The sequence below is a fragment of the Manis javanica genome, chromosome 15 (genome assembly GCF_040802235.1).
Source record: "Manis javanica isolate MJ-LG chromosome 15, MJ_LKY, whole genome shotgun sequence".
Classification (NCBI taxonomy): Eukaryota; Metazoa; Chordata; class Mammalia; order Pholidota; family Manidae; genus Manis; species Manis javanica.
The window spans coordinates 69,550,423-69,575,732 of NC_133170.1; the positions used below are offsets into that span (position 1 = coordinate 69,550,423).

General features: G+C 47.2%; 2 protein-coding genes across 3 annotated transcripts in view; both read left to right on the forward strand.

The window, feature by feature from the left end:
- Window positions 1–11,321, forward strand: part of ACAD10 (acyl-CoA dehydrogenase family member 10) — a 39,970-nt gene extending 28,649 nt beyond the window's left edge. The window contains exons 13-21 of one of the 2 annotated variants that reach the window (XM_037014549.2): window positions 2,201–2,601; window positions 3,091–3,231; window positions 3,736–3,873; window positions 4,000–4,090; window positions 4,985–5,143; window positions 5,744–5,916; window positions 7,864–8,007; window positions 9,003–9,080; window positions 9,611–11,317. In XM_037014549.2, coding sequence (XP_036870444.2) covers window positions 2,201–2,601; window positions 3,091–3,231; window positions 3,736–3,873; window positions 4,000–4,090; window positions 4,985–5,143; window positions 5,744–5,916; window positions 7,864–8,007; window positions 9,003–9,080; window positions 9,611–9,751 — 1,466 coding nt within the window. In that variant the 3' untranslated portion in view covers window positions 9,752–11,317. Of the gene's footprint in view, window positions 1–2,200; window positions 2,602–3,090; window positions 3,232–3,735; window positions 3,874–3,999; window positions 4,091–4,984; window positions 5,144–5,743; window positions 5,917–7,863; window positions 8,008–9,002; window positions 9,081–9,610 lie in introns of both variants that reach the window. The other variant, XM_037014548.2, reaches the window with a different exon arrangement.
- A 9,548-nt stretch (window positions 11,322–20,869) lies between these two features.
- The window catches only part of ALDH2 (aldehyde dehydrogenase 2 family member), a 30,371-nt gene continuing 25,930 nt past the window's right edge, over window positions 20,870–25,310 (forward strand). Inside the window, exon 1 of the mRNA XM_017675701.3 lies at window positions 20,870–21,073. Coding sequence (XP_017531190.2) covers window positions 20,954–21,073 — 120 coding nt within the window. The 5' untranslated portion in view covers window positions 20,870–20,953. The remainder of the gene's footprint in view (window positions 21,074–25,310) is intronic.

Here is a 25,310-nt window from a genome sequence, read left to right on the forward strand (position 1 = left end):
GACTGCCTTCAATTTGAGTATCAGGAAGCTGTGTGACAGTTTCTAAGATCCTGTAAACAATCCTGGCTTGGAGATAAAACACCCCATGTGTTTGCCACCACACAGAAGACGAGAAGTGCTGTCCATTCAGGCCTTTATTCCTCTGATCCTGACTGTGCATTCCCTTCCCTCCCTCCCAGGAAGCCAGCCAGACGCACTGAGGAAGTGGCTTAGTTTTCTCACATAAAAACAGCAAAATCCATTTTTTGAAAAAATAGTATAAAAAAATAGTATAAAAACAGTGAAGGAAACAAAATATCCACTCTATGAATACAAATATTGTTACACTACATTTGTCTTCTCTAATTAGCTGTCAAGATTATTTTTCTACTTGAACAGCTGAGATATTTGGTACTGCCCTGAAAGGGGGTTTAGAGAAGGAGCATTTGGCCCACAGGCATTCTCTTTTTCTGGTGTCATTTGTGGGAGACTTCAGCTCACTAGATTGGGTGGGGAGAACAGTGACCATTTACTGACTTACAGTCTGTACCAGCCCATCCCAACTATCACGTTCCTTCCTTAATAAGTGGACGCCAAAGTTTAGGTCTCTTGGGGATGGCTACTGAAATTCCAGAAAAAAAAAAGTGCTTGTGACTGCTTCTTAGGAGGACAGTAAGTGATGTAGTCTCTTCTGCTGGGACCACATTTAGAAAACTATATGGAGGTGATGGTTTTAAGTCAACCCAAGCTCAAATAATTGGCCTTTCCAGAAACAATGAAAGCAGCACTTTGAGAGTGAGATCCAATTAAGAAGAAAATTAAGAAAACACTTTGTATTCTCTGTTAGAAAAAGCAAATCATTATAAATAACTGTGAGTATAAGGGGGGGGATAACTTCCCTTCCATGTGGCAGGTACAGTTTGAGTGAGGAGGAGAGGATGTAGCCCCTTGTGCTCAGTGGCCCTCACTGTGCACCAGTGACACAATGAAAGGGGCTGTCTGGTTCCTGACTGACCCCTGGGGCTGGGTCCCTACCAGCTCCTAGAAGTGGCTGAGTAGTGACTTGTTGAGGCCCAGTGATCTACATTCTCTGCTCAATAGCAAATGAATTTGGTTCCTGATTTGCAAGGAATAGCATAATACTTTTAACACCAAAGTGGCATGAAAATGGCTTTTGACAAGTGGCCCATGGCAGATGCCAGATGAAAAACAGCCCCCTGCAAAGATCCATTTATTGATACAGAGAGAATGAGGAAAGCAGTCTCTTTAGAACATGGAAATACTAAAAATATGTCAGGAGAGCTGGCTGTAAAGAAGGCTCTAGTACAAAGACAACATGAGGAGATAGTACAAACACAACAAAGATGGATCTCAGATGCAGCACACTGGGTGAGGGAAGCATGCAGAAAAGAGCATGTCCCCTGCTACGCACATGTTTATGTGATGCTCCAGAAAAGACAGACTGTAAGCACAGAGATTGGTTTTGCCAGGGGCTGGGGGAAAGGGCTGAGTACAAAGGGACACCTTGGAAATTTGGAGATGGTGGGAATATTTTGCATCTTGATGGTAGTGGTGGTTACCTGACTAAGCTCACAGAATTGTTCTCTTTATAAAGAGGGTGTATGTACATTGTACCTTAATTTAAAAAATATCTTTTATAGAAATGTCTTGATGCACTTATTTAAAAAAGTGAAAAAAAACCATTGCGAGCATGACTAGAGTGAGTTTTATGACACTGGTGATGGTGTTCTATACAAAATGATGCCCAGAAACTGGCCACGAATCCAGCCACTTGTGACACTGTTACCAGTTTGGAGCAGGGGCAGTCTAGGGTAATGCAGGGCTTTCTATGGCTCCCTGGTGACAGCTGAAGTGATTTGAAGTCCCTGATTTGATTTAGTTTCTTTAGGAAAAGAGGTAGAGGGCAGGGAGCAGGCCTCCTGCTTCAACTCTGGCTCCCAGCCCCTTACTGTAAGCTTGGGTGCGTCTCCTCACTACGACACAGATTCCCATCTCTAAAGTGGTAATCAAAACAGTGGTATTGCTTCAGGAATTCAATGAGCCAGAATAATACACATAGTAAGGCACTCAGCACCATGTCTGGTATGTGGCAAGTGCTTAGCAAATGGTAGTAGCTACTGATATAACAATATTATCCTATGTTAGCATTATCATTAGGCTGTTTGGGAGTAATCACTGTTTTTTCTTTGCTTCTACTCAGGACAAGCAAGCTCGGCAACTGCTGAACAAAGCGGAAAGCTGACTGAATTTATGTCTAACCTGGCATGGGATTTTGCAGTCAAAGAAGGGTTCCGGGTTTTCAAAGAGATGCCAGCCACAAAACCATCTGGGAGGTCCTACCACACGCGGGCCGGTCCACAGTCCCTGTTGAGCACCCCAGGCACAAGGAGCTACATCCCCTTTACAGAATCTTCCCCAGCTCATACCTCAAAGGGAGCTCTGGTTTTCTCTCCAGAGGGCCTTTCCCCAACAGTCAAGGAGCTGTATCAGCGGCTAAAGCGGTTTATGGAGCAGCATGTGTACCCTGCTGAGCCAGAGCTACAGAGTCACCAGGCCTCAGCAGAGAGGTGGACCCCTTCCCTGCTGGTCGAAGAGCTCAAGGTAAAGCAGCCAACGGGAGTCATAAGACCTTATTACCATGGCAGAACCTCAGCTCACCCCCTGGACACATCTGTCCCTCCCCAGGCAGTGATGAGATGGGCGTAGAGGTGAATTATCTTTGGTTTCCATCATTGTCATAAAGCCAGTGCTAGATTTCGCAGTTTTCATATCATTGCTCTTTGTGTGACTATGTCTTGGCCAGATAGTTCAGCCTAGGCAGAGGAATGCCATGCCTGTGATTTATAACCCTGGGGCAGGTGGGCTTATTTTATGCATACTTGAAGTATGTAAAATTGAAACAGTATGATATACATCAATTAATAAAGTCTCTCTTTAAAGAATCCATATGCCAAAGCTAAAGGGCCAGCTGTGCCTATCCTAGTGACACCCAGTGACGCCACTGTAGCTAATAATGGAACTACCTGCTGTTCTTTGTCAGGATCAGTCTTGGCTTGTGTTAGTTTCCCTGACTTACTTCCCCTGTGATAGGAGAAAGCCAAAGCCGAAGGACTCTGGAACCTTTTTCTACCCTTGGAGACCGATCCCGAGAAAAAATATGGAGCAGGACTGACCAACGTTGAATATACACATTTGTGTGAACTCATGGGGATGTCTCTATATGCTCCCGAGGTACCTTCTTTAAAGTTCTACTTGGCATGCAAGGATGTCCTAGTCCTCCGTAAGATGTCAGTCACCCTCCTACACTGGCAGGGCCCCCTCTAGCTTGTGCTGGATAACAGACTTAGGAACACTGGTAACAGACTTAAATCTTTACTGAGGGAGGACAGCTGTGCGCAGGTGGCTGTCACCAGAGCAAGAACACAGCTTGGGAGTGGGAGCCCTCCTGGGAAGGCAGGAGTCATGCAAGGCACAGGCCTGGCTGACTTCTATGAGTCTCCAGCCGCCTGGCTGCAGGCTCCTTTCTGTCAGTAGAGGAGGTCCATGCTGGGCTTCAGGAGTCCCTGAGATAATCGAACTGCTATGTGTCTTTGCATTTCTCTAGGGAGAGGAAAAACTTCCACCAGGGTGTCAGAGGGCCTCTACCTTGGAAGGGGCCTTGGTTCATGTTTCCTGGGTATTTGAAGTTCCAAATATGGATATGGGAGTCACCATTATGCTTTTCCTCCTTTTCAGATATTTAACTGTTCTGCTCCAGACACCGGGAACATGGAGCTTCTGGTGCGCTATGGCACCGAGGAGCAGAAGGCCCGCTGGCTGATTCCACTGCTGGAGGGAAAGGCTCGCTCGTGTTTTGCTATGACCGAGCCCCAGGTACCTTGCTGGGGCACCCCGAGAGGGGCTCCTCATTGGCCAGACCCTCCCAGGCCCCATCTAGTCTCCACCACACAGGGAATGTGGGACCCTTGCCAGCTCTAAACACAATGCGCTCTCACTCAGGTTGCCTCATCAGATGCCACCAACATTGAGTCTTCCATCAGAGAGGAGGATGGCTTCTATGTCGTGAATGGCCACAAGTGGTGGATCTCAGGTATTTGGCCTGAAATTCATGTTTCAGTTACAGTTCAGTGGGTCTGTACTGATAAGCATGTCTCTCTCTGCCTTGCTGTTGCCTGGGAAACATGGTAGGAACCAGCTTCTTTTCCAGTTGATGCAAAGGCGATTGTGTCTCTGTGCTCCCAACAGAGGCAGCACACCCTAGGAGAGCCAGAGGTTCTGTGTGGGTCACAGATGAGGCGTGTGACATGCTCTGGGAACTCCACTCACTCCACCCTCCTCTTCGTTCTGCCCTGGGCATCTCCCTTTGGAAAGGCAGGAGGTCACTTCCTCAGTGGTTTCTGCCTGCTGGGAGATCGGCGTGCCACATCAGAAGGGCTTGTGATCATCCCGCCGTGCAGCCCATGTTAACTCTGCAGGCCTCTCAGTGAGTGCTGGATGGCCCTCACCTCCCCAATATTATCACCCCCATTTTATAGCAGAGGAAACTAGGACAGAGAAGTAACCCGAGTCACTTGCCTAAGGTACTAGCCCTCTGCTAGCAAGTGGGGAATCCAGAGTTAAAAGATTTGCCTGATCTGAAGCCCGTGCTCAAAGCCATTATGTTTACACTGCCTGTGGGAAAAGAACAGAACAGGCTGCCAGTGATAAAATAACAGTTTTCAGCCTCTTTTCCATTTTCTCAGGTCTTCACAGTGCTTTCAAAAAACATTGCTCTTATGATGTTGGATTCATTCCTCAGTAAAGCAAAAATCAAGAGCTCTTATTTCTGGTCAAGACCCTACACATAGTCCTCTGGTTATGTGAAGTCTAAGGAGCTCTATCTGCTTGGTGGCTCCGGATTTCCTGGGCCAGAACTGCATCTGTGAAGAGATTTGATGGTCCTGCCATCAGATGATGGGGGTCTGTCTTTCTCATTTCCTGGCAGGCATCCTGGATCCTCGCTGCCAGCTCTGTGTGTTTATGGGAAAAACAGACCCAAATGCCCCACGCCACCAGCAGCAGTCCATGCTCTTGGTCCCCATGGATACCCCAGGGATAAAAATCATCCGGCCTCTCACGGTGTATGGGCTGGAGGACGCCCCAGGTTAGCCCTGTGTGTGGGTCTGGGCGGGGGGAAAGAACTTTGAGCAGCCCTTGCTTTATCTCAGGATGCAGCACCTCTAAGGGTATGGTGATATTTGGAGGGCCACACATTCCTACTTTTTACTTCTATAAACATCAACCACACTGGCAAATTTCCAACAGGCATTTTTACTTTTTCTCTCCCAAACTCAGAAGATAAGCAGAATCTAGATAAGGGGCTGCACAGAACAGAGCGGCAGGCAGAGCGTGCACTGCCCAGGGCTGGCTGGCCTCCAGGGCTTGCAGGGCTCCTTCTCTCTGCTGACGCTGCTCACATTTTCACTTCCAGTGTTCCAGAGGATCACTACAGCATTAGGGTCACACACTACTAAGGCTTTTAGTTTTGGAGTCATTATGTTTTAGAAAAGTAATAGCCAAATACTCATTTGACATTGTAAAATAGGCTGCTCCCTGCCATCCCTTCCCATTCAACCATGTCCCAGTTAGGAGGCTGAATAAAGGGCAGGAATATTGCCAGCAGATGACTTGAACTGAGGCAAGGGATAAACACATCTGAAGGAAACAGGCAGATTGCTCAGGGGGAAGCATTTGGGTCTTTCAGGTGGCCATGGTGAGGTCCTGTTTGAGCAGGTGCGCGTGCCCAAGGAGAACATGGTCCTGGGCCCTGGCCGAGGCTTTGAGGTCGCCCAGGGGCGTCTGGGTCCTGGCCGGATCCATCACTGCATGCGGCTGATCGGGTTCTCGGAGAGGGCCCTGGCGCTCATGAAGGCCCGGGTGAGTGCTCCCCTTGCACCTTTGTCTGACCCAGAATCACCCATCTGTTTTGCTATTGTACCTCAAATCTAACTATTTTCTGTGAGCAGACTTAGGTGAAGAAAGGTGACATTCTTGCCATGAAGCTGTGTCACTGTCTTTGCCTGGCACCTGCTACTTTGCTGAAGTTTGCATTTCAGAGCAGAATGGGCCTTACTCTGTTGAAGTGATCAGAAGGAAAAGGCCCAGGCTCTGCGGCAGCAGAGGGCAAAGTTCCAAGGTCCAAAGGGTCATGGCTGCTGAGGGCTGTTCCTGCCACTAACTCATCTTTAAAAAATCAGATACAATGTGCTGAATTATCTGTTGTATTTTTAATGGATTAAAAATACATAAATTGAGGCATATGTTCAGCTATGAAATGATAAAGAGCAAAATAGTTTCAGTGTTCATCTCCAGGGTTCCCTATGTATATTTTCTATAAACAACATGAGTTGCCTTTGTAATAACACACTACAGTTTAAAAAAAAAAATCAGATACAAGGGAGAATCCGTGTTGGTGGCGTTTGTTCCTGGGGTTCCGGTATCTAGCGCTGTACCACCCTCCTCTCCATGCCCAGAAAACTTTATTCTGCTTTGACCCCCTCAAAGGTTGGAAGCTCATGCAAAAAAAGGGAGCTTGGAATGGTAATTCAAATCACAAAGGTCAAGCAAACCCTTGAGACCAAACAAACGTCTCATGAGAAACTACGAAGAACAGAGGTTGTCCAATGTATTTGATTACTGAGCACACTTTCTGTGATTTGCACCCTTTTGAGTTGGGCCTGACCAGTTCTTTTTTTCTTGAAGATAAAAAGATCCTTTCTAAGGGCTCAGGGAGGGTAGGTACTTTAGCCTCATCCTGCAGTGGAACTCACACCAGACTTCCTACAGAGCAGATTGACCTTACATGTCAGAATTCTCAGAAGGGGTGAAGCAGTGACATGGCAGTTCCACTCAGGATTTGGGTACAAGACAGTAACTAGGAATCTACAAATGATTTGCTGCCAGGAGGTTCACCACAGCACTGATTGTAACAGCAGAGGGCTGGGAACAACCTGTAAGGCTAACACTTGGAGCCTGGTCAGAACCCTGGTACAGAAATGCAGTGAAATTCCAAAATGATCCTTAGAAATCTATTTCTTGACATAGACACATGTTCAGTATATACTCTTAAATGAAAAAAAGCAGGCTACAGAGCAATATGTGGAGTGTGACTCCATTTCTGTGAAACATGCATATGTATGTCTACATACAGAAGGTCTGGAAGGATAGCCACCAAATAACCACAACTGACTGGATGATGGGGTACCAGGGATTATTATTTGCTCTTTTTTTTTCTTGTTTGAAAATTTATACTTTTCCTGCCATGAGATATTATTTGTATAGTAATTGTTTTTTTTGCTAAAAACAAAAAGAAAAAAATCCCTTGTAATCTTTTCTGATTGCTTGGGACTTTGAGACTTTAGAATCCTTGTTGCAGTAACAGTTGCCCACAAGGGGGCTCTGGTACCTGGACTTTGCTCCCAAGGGTGCCCTGGGTGTGAAGCTGGGCCCACGCTTGGGAGAGGGTGCCCTCCCTCGCCTGCAGTCACTACCTAATTCCCAGAGTAGCCCTGGGCCAAACGCTGGCTCAGATCAGAATGAACTCCTGCCTGGCACCAGGCCTGCCCAGAGGGAGCTAATCACTGGAGGAAAGGGACTCCTGGAAGTGATTTGTGCAGCTACCGATGCTGATACCGGCTACCAGCCCTGCAGTGCACAAGAATGTGTTCTGTGTCTGGATCTTCTCCCTGGAAATGGCTAGAGAGCCATGTGGGAGATGAGCTCCTGCTCCCGTGTCCACACTCTTTCCTCTCCTGTGTGGGCTTCCACCCACCTCCTTGCAGGGCACCAGCGCCACGCCTCTTGCTGTGTCTCCTGTGTCCACAGGTGAAGTCCCGTGTGGCCTTTGGGAAACCCCTGGTAGAGCAGGGCACGCTCCTGGCAGACATTGCCCAGTCACGTGTGGAGATTGAGCAGGCCCGGCTACTGGTGTTGAAAGCTGCCCACCTCATGGACGTGGCAGGAAATAAGGTAGGAGGCCAAGGATCCTCACAGATGGCAGGTCCTGAGGTTGCAGTGAGGGAATGCAGCCTTGGAATCTATAGATACTGCCTCTTTCTTCCCCACTCAGCAAACCATGGAGAAATAGCTTGGCCCCTTCCCACTAATGACTTTGCTTCAATTATACTTCGGACTATTTGGGCAGTTTTCTAAAAATGTAAAAGCTACAATAAAAGAGGACTCAACTTTCTGCTTCACTGACCTGGTGAATTTCTAGGCTCAAGGCAGCAGGCCTTACAGGGCCACACAGCCCCCTGGCCTCAGCCACATCCTGGCCTGGACTTCAGACTCCGTCTGTGCAGGTGTCAGACAAACTAAGAGTAAGCAAGGGGATTAGCCAGAAGAGAAGCTTTATTTTCAAGTGTGACATTCCTTAAATGGTTCTTTCTGAGTTCGTCTAATGGCCAGGCACGATGCCCACCTTAACCCCTCCTTCTCCAGCTCTCCATGGGGCAGCCTCCAGCCCCTAGACTATGGCCTCAGTAATGGGGAGGGCAACCCAGACTCAACTTCCCTGTTCCTTGGCACTGTAGTGCCAGGTATGGTAGAAGATCTAGAGGCCTCACTTGAATGCTCAGGGTAGATCCTTGCAGCTGGGGGTCTTGGAGTCCTGGGTGACCTCAGCCCACTATCGGGTTAGAGTCAGTGCTGGCTGTGACCCTGAATGAAGCATAGCCACTACCCTATTCCACCTTCTATGTGTGCATCACACTCCCCATCAGCTGGGAAGACGCCCATATTCGAGAGTGTCCTTGACCTGGCACTTGCCCACATCTCACAACGTCCTGGGTCACCCTTGAGGTTTCCACCCCTGTGTCTTCCACATGCCTTGCACCAGGCAGGGGCTGCCTTAGGGGGTTTGTGGTCCAGCGGGTCCTCAGGTCTCTGTTCTTGGGAAACTGATGGCTTTTCCAAGTATGTTGCCCGTAGGTCTGTCCCTCTCGTCACATCTCCTCCTCTTACAGGCGGCAGCTTTAGATATTGCCATGATTAAAATGGTGGCTCCATCCATGGCCTACCGAGTGATCGATCGCGCTATTCAGGTGAGCACAGGCTGGACCACCACTTCCTTTGAAACTCCCTCACCTTCCATGGCCCATCCTCCTGTGAACTCCAATAGCCACCTTTAGGGGAACACTCACCATGATGTGATTTTCCTGTTACTCCTCAGAACGCCCGTAAGATGACCTGTTCCCACCCCCATTTTGAATATGTGGAAACAGGGGCCCAGAAAAGTGAAGGGACTGCCCAAGGTCACACAGTTTGCAAGTAGCTGATCTTGGATTTATGGACACCTAGCTTTTATTACACCAAAGCCCAGCCTTCTAACCATGCAAGGAGTCTTAACAGCTGGCCCCCAAATAGAGATTTTTCAGTGGCAGAAGCCACCTAGCTGCTGGACTTGGGGCATCTGGTGTCCAAGGAAGGGCAAGAGTGGCCCCACCTGAAGTTTTCCAGAATATCAGTTATGACAGCTGTCAGGGGACATCCGTGGGAAGATAGCTGTTATGAGTCATTCTCAGCCATTCTGAGCAGGCTGTCATTTCCTCCCCTCCTCCCCTGTGTCTGCCAGGCCTTTGGAGCAGCAGGGTTGAGCAGTGACTACCCCCTGGCTCAGTTCTTTGCCTGGGCCCGTGCCCTGCGCTTTGCTGACGGCCCTGACGAGGTGCACCGCGCAGCAGTGGCCAAGATGGAGCTGAAGCACCGCATTTAGCCCTGCAGGACTGCAGAAGCCAGGTGCCCCTGCTGGGCCTGCAGCATGCAAACTTTAAATATGTTTTGTAAGTCCCGGTATGGGTAATTTCTGCACCCTGCCTGGAATTTCTATCCTGGGACAGTCAGTGTGAACTCAGCCTTTTTTGAGTTCCCACAGAAGACATTTCTGGAAAGATATCAGAAGCCTGCTGGGACAGAGTGCCTGTGCTTAGCTGGTGAAATGGCAGCCTACCTCCCTGTAGGACCCTTCCTGGCAAGCAGAGGGGCAACTGTGATGTACCACAGCCCGAGGACCCAGGGCTGAAGAGCTTCTGGGAAATGAAGTGAAATCAAAATCATGAAGCTGCTGGCATCTGGTTTTTGAATGCCCACAACACAGAACACTAATTAAGATGTTATTTTGGAAAGGAGCTTTGGTGGCACAAAAGAATAAGAAAATACATCTCAGAGACCTTGTGAATGTTCTATATCATACTGGAGGAATTGAGAATAAAGGTTCACACCTCAGCCCCTCTGTCTTCTCACACTCTGTTTACATGGGATCCTGCTGAGTGCATCACATGTGTGTGGGGAGCACTGCCACTGTGCCCCCAGGTCATCCGAATCGGCCACCTCACCACAGGTCATGTAAACGTCACCAGGGGACTGGCTTTCTGATGTGGGAGTGTCCCTGCAACTTCCACACTCCTCTGTCTATTCTATAGTCGCAGGATATCTGGGGGGAACACGAGGTGGTAGACAATATGTCATTACAAGTTAGCAGTAGTGTCTCCCTCTGGGGAAATGCAGAAATGTTCACCTGAGGTCTGAGGTCTATGAGAAACGGTGCCCTGTGAGCCCAGGTGTCATGCGGACATAAGCTACCAGCCAGTAGGACCCAGCCCACTAATCTCCTAATTTGTGATCATGTGGCCAACAGCTGCCTGTTTCAGGTCAGACCAGATGGCAGGACTCATCCCTTCATCTGCCTCATGTGCTGCACTGCAGACTCGACCTCAAGGGAATCACTTTACCAGAGAGAGTGTGCAGGGCCAGGCACCTTTAGGGTACCAGACCATCATAGGGGGCTTGAGACAGGGCCCCCCAGAGAGTCTTGCCCCAGCGGCCCCAGGGAGGCAGGCCCTTCTTGATCACACTGCTTGTTGCTCATGAAAAGGTGAGTTCAACCCAGACCCCCAAACTAACTGCTGCCGCAACACCAGCCACCCTGGCAAACAACCTTGCACAAACTCTGTCAGGGTTCTATCAGCTTGAACTCTTGCTTCCAATCTTAGGAGGGAGAGGGTGTTACAAAAAAGGAAGTGCCTTGACCAGGGGCCTGGCGGACCATGTGGCCCTCAGTTCTCCCGTGGCCTCTGAGGCTAACCTCGCCTGTTAAGCAGTGGCAGTGGTGCTGTGGGGCAGCCCCGTATCCCCCTCAGATCCTCCACGGCGAAGGCTGGAGGCACCTGGAGGGCAGTGAGCGTTGCCTTCAGAGTGACAAGTCACTGGGGTGCAGCCCCAGCAACCCCACACTCAGGCCTGCAGTCCTGCCTCCTGGTTCCCCTCACCACTGTCAGCGGCAGCCCGGCCCTGGGCCTTGCACTGCTCTAGGCCTTGGGGAATGTTCAGATAAACAAAACAGGTAAAGTTGCCATTCTCAAGGGGCTCACAGGAAAAAGACGTAGGAATGGGCAAGGAAGCCCCATAAGAGGCGGCAGAAAGGCAGAGGCCCCGGGGAGCGGCCCAGTGTGTCTGGGGTGAGGGACAGAGAGTAGGGGGTGCTGGTCAGGTGCGGCCTCAGGAGCCTTGCTCAGGAATTTGGTGTTGACTCTGAATATGACCAAGTGGCGAGTTTACATAGCGGTGTGACATGGCTGGAGTCTTAAAAGATCCATGTACTCCCCTAAGTCCACCAGGGTGACTAAGGAAGAAAGGCTGATCCGGGCTGGTTTCACAGTTCCCTGCCATTGCAGAGGGCTCTGAAAGAACTACCTGGAAAATTTTCAAAAGGAAAAGAAGAGGAAGGCAGGGCAGTGCCTTAAGAAGATAGGAGCAAAGGATCCAAAGAATAAAGGACATCTAACCTGGTCCTAATCTGATTTTTTTCCCATCTTCAGCAAACAATTGGTGTTTCTGGGGGCCAAAGCGGTAAGTAAAATGGCAATGCCCTCAGCATGGTGCTTCTCTGGGGGGGAAGTCAGTGTGTGGTTGTGGGGGCACCCAGGGGCGTGAATAAGCCTGGTGTGGTAATGACCGCGTCTGACCAGTTTTATGTGTGGAACCCTTAACATCTTGCCACCATCCCTACGTGGCTGGACCTGTCTTCTTGTTAGCCTGTCATGGGAAAGGAAACAAAACGTGATCATGACATACTAATGATTTTTTCTTCTCACAGAAACTTTCTCTCCCAAAGTGACTGAACACACATTCCTCTGCCCCTCTCTTGGCAAGCATTGGGGGCTAGATTTCTGTAGGGATGCACCCTCCAGCCACCTTGTGACAGTCAAAGATCTGCACGTTTCCATCAAGATTGCCAAGTCTGGCAGGGGCTTGCTTGCCTTCCTGTTCTCCCTCGTTCTAATTCTCCCTGCAGAGACTTGTGGTCTTGGCATCCACAAGCTGCCTGTGCTCCCCCAAACCCTGATTCAAATACTGTCAGATCATTCCAAACTAATCCTGTCAACACTGAAGGAGACTGAATTCCTGGCAGCTCGTCTGGGTGGGGCCCTTCAAGACAGCAGCTGGGAATGATGTGAAGGGCAGGCTCCTGCTGAACTCCACACGTCTCTACCTTAGAGGGGTTGACTAGAGATGGCCCCTGTCACCAGCCAGGGCTTCAGAGCTCCCTAGGGATGCCCTGTGGATGCCAGGGCTGTGTTGCAGCTTGCCTCTCTGAAGTCACAGTGAAACCTGGTGCAAGCCCAGGGCTGAAGCACTGATTCAGCAGCTTTGAGCCATCTGGCTCGGTATTTATACTGCCCTCCATAGTGCTGTGTGGCTATGGACTTCTCCCCTCCATTGACTTTGCCAGTGTATGTGGGCATCAGAGCAGACGGGAGTCCCAGACTCCAACAATCTGGGTTCCAAGCATCTGTTGGATGAACACTCTGGGGCAGAATTTCTTCTAATCAAGTTGGCCAAGTACAGAAATGGCTTCAGGGAATTCTTAATCAAATCAGCATTAGATAGGTAACATAGTGGTAAAGATCTGGCAGAGATAGATGAACCGTAATAAAGAGTTAAGGACAGATAGTGATCAGCAATATGCTACTGCAATAGGGATGAGGCTCCAGAGTGTACTGACTCAACTTCCCGTTCTACAGAGGGCATTTTGTGTGTGTGCAACTATCAGCACTACCTAATTTTAGGACATTTTCATCACCTCAAAAAGAAACTGTGTCCCTATCAGTGGTCATTCTCCCCAGCCCCTGGCAACTACTATTAATCTACTTTCTGTCTCTATAGATTTGCCTATTCTGGACAGTTCATGTAAACGGAAGCATATAAGATGTGGCCTTGCGTGTCTGGCTTCTTTCACTGAGCAGGTTCGTCCACATTGCACATAATTTGGCATAAAGTGCCTATTTTTTCCCTGTGGGTAGAAGCTGATGGGAGATTTTGGTCACCTCTCTCATGTGGTCACATCTTTGGCTTGTATGCTGCCTTGATGGTTTTTAGTTTGCATGTATTTTCTTCCCACTTAGAAAGCTGGTTTAATTTCAACTGTAGTTGGAGAAGGACTGAACTGAATCTTCACAATCCCTTAGTTTATGTTGTCATGCACGGTTGCATCCACAGCAGAACCATGTTGTCCGTGGAAAATTTTTACTCCCTCGAAGGCTAATATATGGTTCAAGAAACAGAATTTCCCAGGGAGCTGTGCTGAAATCTGCTCATAGAAGCATGAAGGGTCTCCTCAGGGATTCAGTGAGGAGTGGACACATGAGACCAAATGCTCACCCTCCACTTAAACCTGAAATTCCAACACGTGAAGAGGAAAGGAGTGATAGGAAACTCCTGGCAGCAGAGACTGGAAGAGACCTTCAGTAGAGGAGAGTTTTACAAACTTTTGAAAGAAACAAGAAATTGGAACTCAATAAACAAAACAGCACAAACACTGAGAGCATTGCAGGAAGGGTTCTTGGGCAGCCCCTCGGTGGGGCTCTACTCAGAGTGGCTCTGAAGGTGGGTGCGTGTGAGCGGGAGCCCAGACTGGGAGGGTTCCTTGGCAGGAGGCCTCTGGGGCCAGAATATGTTCTCTCTTCTCCCCAGGCGCCTTTCCACAGAGCCAGGCAGTTGACAGCATTTTACCCTCAGACAAATGTTTTTTTTTTTTACAGAGTTTGAATTCTATAGAGGGCATTTAAAGAGAATGAAAAAGCAGGGCCGGGGACAGCTGAAGCTTGTGCAGGGAATTTCTAGCTAAATCTACAAAAATCAGAAAGTGGGGGCTGGCGCATGTGAACCTGCTCTGGGTTTGCCACCTGGCATGCACCCACGTCGGGCTCTCAGCCCCCGCACAGCGATGGGGAGGTAGCAGCCCTCTTCAGCCAGAAGAGACAGTAACGCTTTTGGTAGCCTTGAGTTTTCTTGGCAATCACTTTCACCGGGGCTAGGGTCCTCCCGGGGATGCAGCCCCGAGCTGTTAGAGATTAGTGTTTGTTCAGGTCTGCTGAGGCTGTGGTGCTTCGGGCGGAGGGTGGACTGAATCATTTCTGCCGAGTCTGCAGTGTTTATGGGCCCAGGTTGAGGCCTAGTCAGGAAGAAGGCTTAGAGAAGCTTGTCTAGAGTTTGTTCAAGGAGAGAACCTTTGTCAGCAATGGTTCTGGATTCAAATGGCTCTGGGTTTAAATCCTGGCTGTGGGACAGACTAGCTGGATGATTTTAAGAAGTGATTTTTCATCTCGCAGAGTTGGTTTTCTCATTTGAAAAATGGAGAGAGCAGCACTCCCCTCCCAGGACCGTTGCGGATTAAATGAGATGACGCTTGGCCACCAAACGCTAATGTGCAGGGGGTCCTTGGGGAGCTGGTTAAAGCCCAGTGGGATTCAGCAGTCTGCCTTTCTGCCCTGGCCACAGCCAATGCTGCTCATCTGGGGACCCATCTGGAGAGGCAAGGGTGAAGCCTATGGCTAGATTCCCCTCACTTGATCACTGGAGTGAGGTCACACCACCTAGATGGAATAAAGCTCCCAGATTAGGGGCCAGGAACTATACAAATAGTATTTTGAACTCTACAATAATCAGCAGATACCTCTTTTTTCCGCCAATTTTAGAGGTGAATAGGCTGAGATTCAAAGAAGTTTCATGACTTGCTTAAAATCACACAGCTGATCAGTCTATTCAAACCTGAATTCAGTCTGGGGGGCTTATTCCGCTCTGAGGCACAGATTCTTACTGTCTCTAAGGGGCTTCCTGGCTGCCTCACCTGGAAAAGGAGAAGGAAGGAAAAGAAGCCCCGCTTCCCAAAGGAGAGCTTGTCCTGCCCTGAAGAAAGTAAGCAAGTTCCTCCTGATGATTCTCTCCAAAGCTGGGTAATCTTGGGGTAGCTTCTCACTGCTTCTAGGGGGCAGTCAATGTGGAAAAGTCTGCCCTGTGGGCCTGGCTGCGTGTGGGTGTGGTGGGGTGCGCTTCTGTGTGTGTGCAAATAAGGAGGGCAGCCTAGGCACATTTCTCCTCCTGCTTGCGAGGGAAAATGCCTTCCTATTTAAATGATGCTTTGAATTGCCCACCTGCATACATTGTTTCTTTTAAAAAGTTTCTATTAAAGTCAGTGTCCCAGAATGGGGACTACATAACCAAATATCTAAAGCATGATTCAGTGTCCCTAAGGGCCACCACAGTTACCACGTTTTTTAGAGAGCAGGTGGAAGTAGATTTTTGCAACCTGAAAACACACAACTGAGTCCTAACAATGAAACATTTTAGAGTATTACAAAGCTAAGAATTTGTATATATCTTCTTAGAGAAGGTGAAGTTACTATTTCTCACTGAACCTGCTGCTCCTCCCCAGTGATCTCAGCACTGAGAGGACATTTCTTCCTGTCAAAGTGCTCACCCTCTCCCCCCTGCAGCGTGCTTAACAAAAGCTGCATTTTGCCCGCTTAGTTTCTCCCCCTCCCTCCCTCTGGATGCTTTGCTTTGGTCAGCTCTGTTCCTGGCAGTGAGTCCACAGAGAAGAGGCAATGGAGAACAAGAGAAAGCTGCACCTAGAGAAAAACTGTTTCTTTTTTTTCTTTTTAATATAACAAAGACTTACTTCAGAGCAAGGAAATGGATTGAAAGGAAGGTGCAAGAAAAGAGCCAATGCACAGTGTCACGGAGAAATCTAGGTTTGGGGTTCAATTTTAGTTAATAGAAACTGAGCCCCAGCTGTATTGGAGTTTTAGGACAGCTGGTTGATCTTGGCCTGCAGTGCTTGGATGACTTTGAACTGAAGATTGTGTGAAAGCAGCTATGTGACTAGAGTGGTTAGGGAAGACTTCACTGAAAATGGAATTTGGATTAAATCTTAATAGGTAAGATTACTTACTTTAAGCAGAGCTGGTAGGATGGGCGTGGGGAAGATGAGCTCCCAAAAGAGACTGGGGGTGGGAAGGCTGCTGATGAGAGATGGTGAGCACCCCAAAGGAACAAACTAGGATACATGATCCTGTGAACCAACGTGTGTGCTGTACCAAGACACACAACCATGCCACACTGACAGGCCCGAGCCGCTCGCTGGCTGCACACTCTCTCAACACACATGAATCCTATAAGCTAATGCATTCTCCTCTCTCCTCCCACAGCAAACTTACGGCTCTTAGCTCCCCCTTCTTGGTGAACACACAGAGTAGAAACCTCAGCAGAGTCTTCATTCCTCCCTCACCCTCACCTTCTGTGGCAACCTGTCAATCTGCCTCTATGCACCCCTCCCCACCATCCCCATTGCTTCTAATCAGGCCCTCACGGTCTCTCATGTCAGCTCTCTGCCACCAGCCTGTCTCCTCTCTGCAACGGATTTTTCCACGCTGTCTCCAGAGGGATCTCAAGAGCATGTATTCAAACTTATCACTTAGTTAAGGAAATGATAGTACGTGAGATTAAGACTTACAAGAAAGCTACAGCAATCAAAACAGGATATGAATAGATAGATCCATAAAGCAGAATATAGTTCAGAAATACTCTACTGCTGAAGGGCATTTAGTATACAAAGATGGCTTTTCATATTGGTGGGGACAAGATGGATTACTGAATAAAGGTGTTAGGACTTCTAAGTGACATCTTAAAAAAAAAAGAAATAGATCTCTAAATCTTTCCTCATATCAACATTAAGAAAACAATTAGATTTTAGAGTATAATATATGAGCAATAAAGGTACTAGAAAATAAATTATCATTCAATAAACTGTGTTGGGAAACTGGATAACCAGATGCAGAAGAATGAAATTGGACCCCTATTTTACATAACACATAAAAATTAGTTTGAAATGGAATAAAGATTTAAATGTAAGACCTGAAACTGTAAAACCCCCAGAAGAAAATATAGGGAAAAAGCTCTTTGACATTAGTCTTAGTAAAGATTTTTTTAATATGACACCAAAGGAACAAACAACAAAAGCAGAAATTAAGTGAGGCCACATCAAATTAAAAAGCTTCTGCACAGCCAAAGAAAAAATGAAAGGGCAACCTATGGAATGGGAGAAACTATTTACATTCTTATAAGAGGTTAATATCCAAAGTATATAAACTCAATACCAAAAAACAAACAAAAACAAACAAATAAAAAACCACCAAGCAATCTGATTTAAAAAATGGGCAGAGGACCAGAATAGAGATTTTTTCAAAGAAGACATACACATGGTCAACAGGTACATGAAGAGATCCTCAACATAACTAATGAATCATCCAGAAATGTAAATCAAAAACACAATGAGCCATCACTTCACACCTGTGAGAATGGCTGTCATCAAAGAGATAAATGTTAGTGAGCATGTGGAGAAAGGGGAACTCTTGTGCACTGTTGGTGGGAATGTAAATTGGTGCAGCCACTATAGAGAACATTTTGTACAGGGGTTCCTCAAAAAGTTGAAAATAGAACTATCGTATGATCCAGTAATCCCACTTCTGGGTATTTATCCAAAGGAAATGAGAACAAGATTTTGGAGAGATATCTGCACTCCCAGATTCACTGCAGTGTTTTTCACAATAGCCAAGATATGGAAACAACCTAAGTGTCTGCCCATGGATGAATGGATAAAGATATGAGATATATATATAAAGGAATATTATTCACCCACAAGACAGAAATAAATCCTGCCATTTGCAACAACATGGATGGAACTTGAGGGCATTATACTAAGTTAAAAAAAGTCAGACAGAAAAACGAATGCTCTATGATCTCTATTATATGTGGAATCTAAAAAAACTGAACTCAGAGTAGAATGGTAGTTTCTAAGGGCTGGGGATGGAGGAAATGGGGAGATGTTGGTCAAAAGGCACAAACTTTCAGTTATAAGATGAGTAAGTTCTGGGGATCTGGTAAGCATGGTGATTATGATTACCAATATGATATTATATACATGAAAGTTGCCAAGAGAGTACATCTGAAATGTTCTCACCACAAAAAAGGAATGGTAATGATGTAATATGATGGAGGTGTTAGCTAATGCTATGGTGGTAATCATTTTGTAATATATAAATATATCCAATCAACAGTCAACATCCAATATAAAAGTATCCAAGTACATACTGTAAACTTACAAAGTGTTATATGTCAGTTATACCTCAATAAAGTTGAAAAATGAGCACTAGGAAAAAAAGTAGAAATTTAAAAAGCAATCTGAATGGAAAAGGCTTTCTAGGCATGACATAAAAGCCAGGGGCACACACACAAAAATTTGCCACACCCCCCAAAAATAATAAAAACTTTGTAAGATAAAAAACAAACAAACTTAAAACAGTAAAAAGACAACTGATAACTGGCAGAAAATACCTGCACCATATATGTTAACTGCCTTGATATATATAAAGGACCTACAAATCAACTTTAAAGAAACCAACAACCAATCCAACAGAAAAATGAGCAAGAGATATGGACAGTTAGTTCATAGCAGAGGTGGAACATACGACTTCATTCACACAGGCAAAGATGTTCAAATTCACTTCTAAAAAGAGAAGCACAAATTAATGTGATAGTGAAATGCTTTTTTCTATCTGAAAAGCAAAGCTAAAAAAAAATCTGATAAATTGTATTGATGAGGGTGTGAGGAAATTCCGGCCAAGGCTGAGTGTGGGGTGTATATTAATCAAACCTCTATGGAGGGTAATATGGTAACATGGGTAATGACAAATATTCTTTGACTTGGCAGTTCCATTTGTATGAATTTCTCAGGTGAGTCAAGGATATTCATTTTGGCATTGTTGTTGATGGCAAAAGATTGGGAACAACTAAATGTCCATCAATAGGAAATTCATTAAATAAAAATGGTACATGTATCCAGTGAAATTCTATGTAGCTCTTAAAGAGAACAGGGGCACTTTCCTTGTGTGTTGTTACAGAACCAACTCCCACATGCATTATAAAGTGAAAAAAGCAAGATGTCTAGGGGAAGGGGAAGTGAGGGCTGGGTGCTACTTTCAGAGAAGAGAGGGACATTCACTTCGCATTTATCTTTGCAGCTGACCTCCAATCCTACTTTCCCTTCCTCTAGGACACAGGTCATTTCCCAGACCCCATTATGTGGAGGAATGGCCACATGACTGAATTGTAGCAATGAAACAGACTCAGCCTCCCATGTGACATCCAAAAGTTTTTTTCCTCCTCTGGTCGTCTGGAATGTTGCTGAGCCCCGTTCTGAAACTGGCTTTGAGAATCAGATGTTGACATCAGAGTCAAATAGAGGAGAACTTGGGTCCCTGAGTGCCTGCCTGGAGGGCAATGCCTAGGTGAGACTCAGTATGAGCGGAGATTTCACTGTGTTTAGTCAATGAATTTCGCAGCATGTCTCTTAAAGTGGTTAACTATTACCATATCCTTTTGATAAATTAGCTCTTCAAAGCAAAACCACACACACACCCTGCTGGATCCCACCATGGATTGTCACTTTTGCTTGGTACTTATACTGTGCTTTGGTCAACCTCTTCAGCCTCAGCTCTAGGGTCTGGCTCCTCAAACAGCAACGCAGACATGTGCTGCATAGATGTGCTCCTTTCCTCTGCTTTTCTCCTGTTAAACCACACTTTGCACAGCCCAAATCCTCTCACCAGGTTTCTTGCTTCCTCCTGGGCTTTTGCTGATATTTATCTGGTTGAAATGCACACATTTGACCCAGTATCTATCCTCCTTCCCAGTCAACATACTCTGATTGCTCCCTGTGTACCCAGTGCCCAGCTCTGGGATGTCTGTGGTAAAAAGATTTGCAAAATCCTCACTCCTACCCTGCCCTCCACATTCTCCACAGAATGGGAGACCAGTGATGCAAATCAATCAAATCATCCTTCTGTTCTAAACTCCTCACCAATGCTTTCAAGACCCTACCTTCCCTGGCCCTGCCCACCCCTCTCACCTCACCTCCCAACACTCCACGCCTGGTTCACTGGGCGCCTTTCCTTCCCTTTCCCTACCATGTGCTGGGCTGTCCCATCTCAGGGCCTTTGCACTTGCTGTTTCCCTCCTCCTGGAAGGCTCTCCCTTAAATCTTTACAGTTCAGGTGGCACATGTCACTTCCTGACCACGGGATTTAAAGATAGTGTCCTCTGCCCCAATCCTATCTTCACCTTGTTCATCTCCTTCACGTCCTTTATCACACTGAAATTATCTCGTTTGAGTTTAGGATCGGTCTCTTCCATTAGAGTGTAAGCCCCCGGAAGCCAGGGCCAGGGTCGCTCTGGGTCAGGCCTGTTCATATTAGGGGTTCAACAAGTGCGCGCTAAATTGGCGAGGTCGGGCCATTCCGCACACGAGCGCGCCACGCTAGCCCAGTGGCGGGGCGCTGTGGCGGCACCGAGGGGATCCAGCCGCGCCCCTCTTCCGCTCCTCCCGACGCACCCAGCTCCCCTCTTAAGCAGCTCAGCCGAGGGCTTTGGCGAGGCGGCGGGCGGCGGGCACGCCCCCGCGCCTGCCCATTGGCGGCCACCGGAGGCGGGGACGTGGAGGGGGTAGAGGGGTGGGAGGAAGTTGCGGTGCGGTGACCCCGCCGGCCGTCGCCGTACGCTGCCCGTCCGCTCCCGCTGCAGCATGTTACGCGCAGCTGCGCTCGCTGCCGGCCTCCGGCCCCGCCTGGGCCGCCTTATGTCCGCCGCCACCACCCAGGCCGTGCCCGCCCCCAACCAGCAGCCCGAGGTCTTCTACAACCAGGTGAGGCCGCCCGCCCGCGCTTTGTTCTCTCCGGGGCACGAGAGGCCCGGGTGGGAAGGCTCTGGGCCTCTTGGGGCTTCAGTTTACCCAGGTGGGGCTCCAAAGATTGGCTGCGTTAGTCTTTACGCACGGCTTCCTGCGGGCATTCTGACCCCTTCACCGCCTGACAGCCCCTGTTCCATTTATCCAGCCCTGCCTCTGGCCGCTTGTTGGTCTTCGGCCGCCATCCGTTTCCCAGCGCCAGCTCTCGGGGGTTCTTCTCCCTCCGATCGTCCCTTGCTTTCGGTCCTTTTGGTCACCGCTGTGTCTGCGCGGTTCTCCGCTGGTCACCCACCCGAGGGCGTGTCCATCGAAGTCGTTCCTTTGCAGGAATTTGCCTTTTCCTTGGTCATCTCTTTTATCCCTTGACTCCGGCCCTCGTCCAACTAAGTCCAAAAGGGAAAAAAGAGAAGGTGGGGTCCTTTTCAACTAAGGCTCAGCAATTCGCTATGGGGCCATTCGGCGTTCCGGCGGCTTCCACTGCTGGACACTGGGGAAGAGAGTCCTTTGCCTCCCAGCGCAATCCCCAAATGGTGTCTGAGCTTTCCGAGGAGCTGGTTTTCTTTGACCGAACCACTGAGGGGCTCTGCTTGGTAACACCAATCCCCAGTGGCCGACTTCTGGCTCAGGCAGACCTTTGGAATATTTTCTCTTTTCGATCTTTGAGTTTTAGGTCAAGTGCCTGGAATTTACAGAGAAGGAAATTGGTTATGAAAGAGTTGATTTTGTGCAACAAGGGCAGTTGCTACCTTTCTCTGGGCTTCGGTTTCTTCTGTAAAGTTTGAAGAGGGTCACAGCGTGAGCACAGGCCTCATGTACTCAGTGGCCACTTAGAGAAAAACAGCTTCTGTTCTCTGTGCACATCCGGTGCACTTGACACCACTCTAAGCATTTATCTGTTTTGCTATTCAATCCTTACAACAGCCGAATGAGGTAGGTACTGTGATTTTCTCCATTTTAAAATGAGACGAAGAGACTGAGTTACAAAGAGGTTTAGTGAGTTGCCTAAAGACTGAAGTCAGTGATAGAGTTGGGGTTTACATTTGGTAGCTGCTAACCGAAACATTCTGCGGTACTCTCGGTGTAACTCAGTAGGAATAAAGGGGTCACTGCTGACCTAGGATGTGGCAGAGCTAGTCCCCAGCTGACTACGTTCAACAGTGCACCTGCTTGTCTGGCCCAGAGCTTGGCTGCAAATCTTCACATGGGTGATGGGCAAAAGCCAGTCACTATGATTGTAAGGAATATTACAAACAGTCATTTGCACGGGAGTCAAAACAAAAGATAAAATAAAATGCCTTTTGTGTAACACAGGCCAAAAATCCAGCAGCTGTTGCTCTATTGGTATGCTGCTTAACGGGAGTTCATGCTTGTTAAGACTTGAGCAGCAAAAAGATGAAGCAGAAATATCCTCAAGGGAAAGGCAACAGCACAAGCCTCTGCGGCGACAGGATCTAATTAAGATCTTCCTCCTTTTTGCTACATGGAAGTGAGGTAATGGGGTCCAGCCGTGCACATAGATAGCACAGTAGATAAGGCCTAGTAGACAGCATGAGTCCTCTTCTCCAGACCTCCTCTCGGGATGAAAGGTGGAGGAGTGGAGTGAATTCTGGCTGCAGGCTTTTCTTTATCAGATTTTTTGAGCTCTTAAAAGTAATACTTGCTCACTGTATACAAATGCAGAGAGCAGTGTAAAACTTCCGGATTATCCAGTTTGTTGCACTCCCTCTAAGAGCACGGTTAACAGGTCTGTGATCTTGCAGACATTGACTCTGCATTTATGTGTATGTGTATGTGAGAGATGGAGGAGCTGTCTCATTTAACAATGTATCTGAATTATCTTTCTAAGTCATTGTATTCACACCTTATCTATTCTTCCCAAAGGTTGCCAAGCATTCCGCCAGGCTGGATCTGGCTCTCCCTAAAGCCCCTTGGGCTTTTGTCAGTGTTGCGATGTTCCAGGCCCTGCTGTCAAGAATGGCAAGGCCTAATTCTAAAATTTTGAATCTCTTAGTAGGTAGGTGCTGTAGGTGCAAACTAGATCTACACCTGGACATTTCCCTGGGGATTACTGGTTCCTTGAATTTCAACAAACCATTCTGGAATCTGGAGCTTCCCCAAAAGGAGCTATTCCAACAGACTTTAAAGTTGTTTCTGCAGGTGCTGGGTTTTCTCACCTAAGGGCATTTGGGAGTTTTGGGCTCTTGGGGAAATGTTGCATTTCAAGCTTGTCCACTGTCACCTGGCCTGAGTGGGGGCGAATGGCAGGGGAGGCAGGAGAGCTAGCTTCTCCTTACCGCTGCTGTTTCTCCACCCAAAGGAGGTTCCAGTGGTATGGTTTGGTCCACCTTCCTGGGATTCTCTTGCTTCTGCTTGTGCTGGGTGGGGCTATAGGGTGGGGTAAACTTCTTTTGGGATTAGGAAGATTTCAGGACAAGGTATCTTTCCCTCACTTGCAAGCAGAGACCTGGAGGGGGAGCTGATGATGGCCCGGCTTCCTGAAGATCAACATTTCTCATTCTTGGAGGGTTTCGGGGACACACCTCTGTTAATGAAACTGATTTACATTTTTCATTTTTTTTTTCTTTCCTGATTTGGAGAATAATTAGGGTTTGGAAAGAACTCAAGGAAAACCCAAGGGTCTGTGGTTTCAGTAAAGTAATCCCTTTGGATGGGGCATGTCTAATACGTTCATCTTCAGCATCACAAATAATGAAGATGGGAATATTGCTTGACACTATTTCACATTCTGGACTTAGAGGCTGCCTGCCACTCCGGAGTGTCAACTTGGGCAGGTTCATTCATTCAACAGACATTTGCTGAGCACTCCTAGTTCCAATGAACAAAACAGACAAGAATTCCTGTCTGTGGGAGGCTTGTTTCCCGGAAGGTGGCGCTATGGAGAAAAATAGGACAGGGAAGAGGGGGATATGGAAGGTGGTAGAGTTACTTAACTAGGTACCTCAGGTGCCACATCTGTTAAGTAGGGTAGAAATCCCATCTACATCATAGGGTTGCTGTGAAGATGAAGTGGGGTCATCCTTGTACAGCCTTTAGCAAGTACCTGGCTCACGGCTACCAGAGCCTCCATTTTCACTGCAGCCTTAAGTAAAAGCTGGGTTAACGGTGGCGTTGCTGAGCCTCCAAGACAATGGTGATATAATTCCATTTGGTGGGTGTTGTTGTAGTTGTAATTTGTGTCCTGAGGGATGTAGGTTGTGGTAAAGCTGAATGGGAGTTTGGGGTACATTAAATTTGCATCTCTATTCTTAGCTTCTTGACCACAACACTCAGGAACTAAAGAGAGAACTGACTTAAGGGAATTAAGAAAGGATCTCCCTATATAGAATTTCCTGGTTACAATAGTATTACATTTTCAGCTTAAAAAGTCAAGCATTAAGATGTCTGTGAGGTATAAACTCACTAGGAATACACATAGACACACAGACGTTCACAGCCATCTAGTTTATATTGACAAACACCTAGGAAATAAGCCAGCTTGCCTTCCATGGGGAAAGAGATGAACAATATATGTTATAGTAATAAGAAAGAATAATTTTATGCATGCAGTAATTACAAGGAATTAGCTGGAGCTATATGAATAATGGGTCTCAAAAACAAATATTTCAAGGGGGAAGGTCATCTGGAGAACTCTGCACCATATAAAACTAATTAAAACTATCCCAAACAAGCTTGACATTGAATGTGGATGGACATATCTCCATGTAAAATGGATAAAACTGTACTGGATGGAAAAATATTCGTGAGTGTGCTGGTGGTGAGTGCCTGGGTGGGGCTGCATAGGGAATCTGTTTTCAGGTAGTGAAAGGGGACTCTGGCTTTACTTAAATGTTTTAGTGCTTTAAAAATAAGAAGACTGTAAACAACAAATAATAATAATAAACAGAGTGACAGTCCTCTGATATCCCGCCTTTATAGGTAGTATATATACAGAATAGGAATTTGATTTTTCTTGTTTTCCTTGGGAGATTCTTATGTAATGAGCCAAAACCTGTGTTGGGCTAAGCAGTGTTTTGGAGTGGCTGCATGCTGAGTAAGTCAAGTGAAGTATCCCCAAACTGACTGTATTGGTTTTATTGCTTGTTTAGGAGTTTTAAGAACTTTTATAGAAATAATAGATTCAGGCAACCCAGAAAATGAAGATTTTGCTGGCCTTACCTTGGTTACTTCTGTTTCT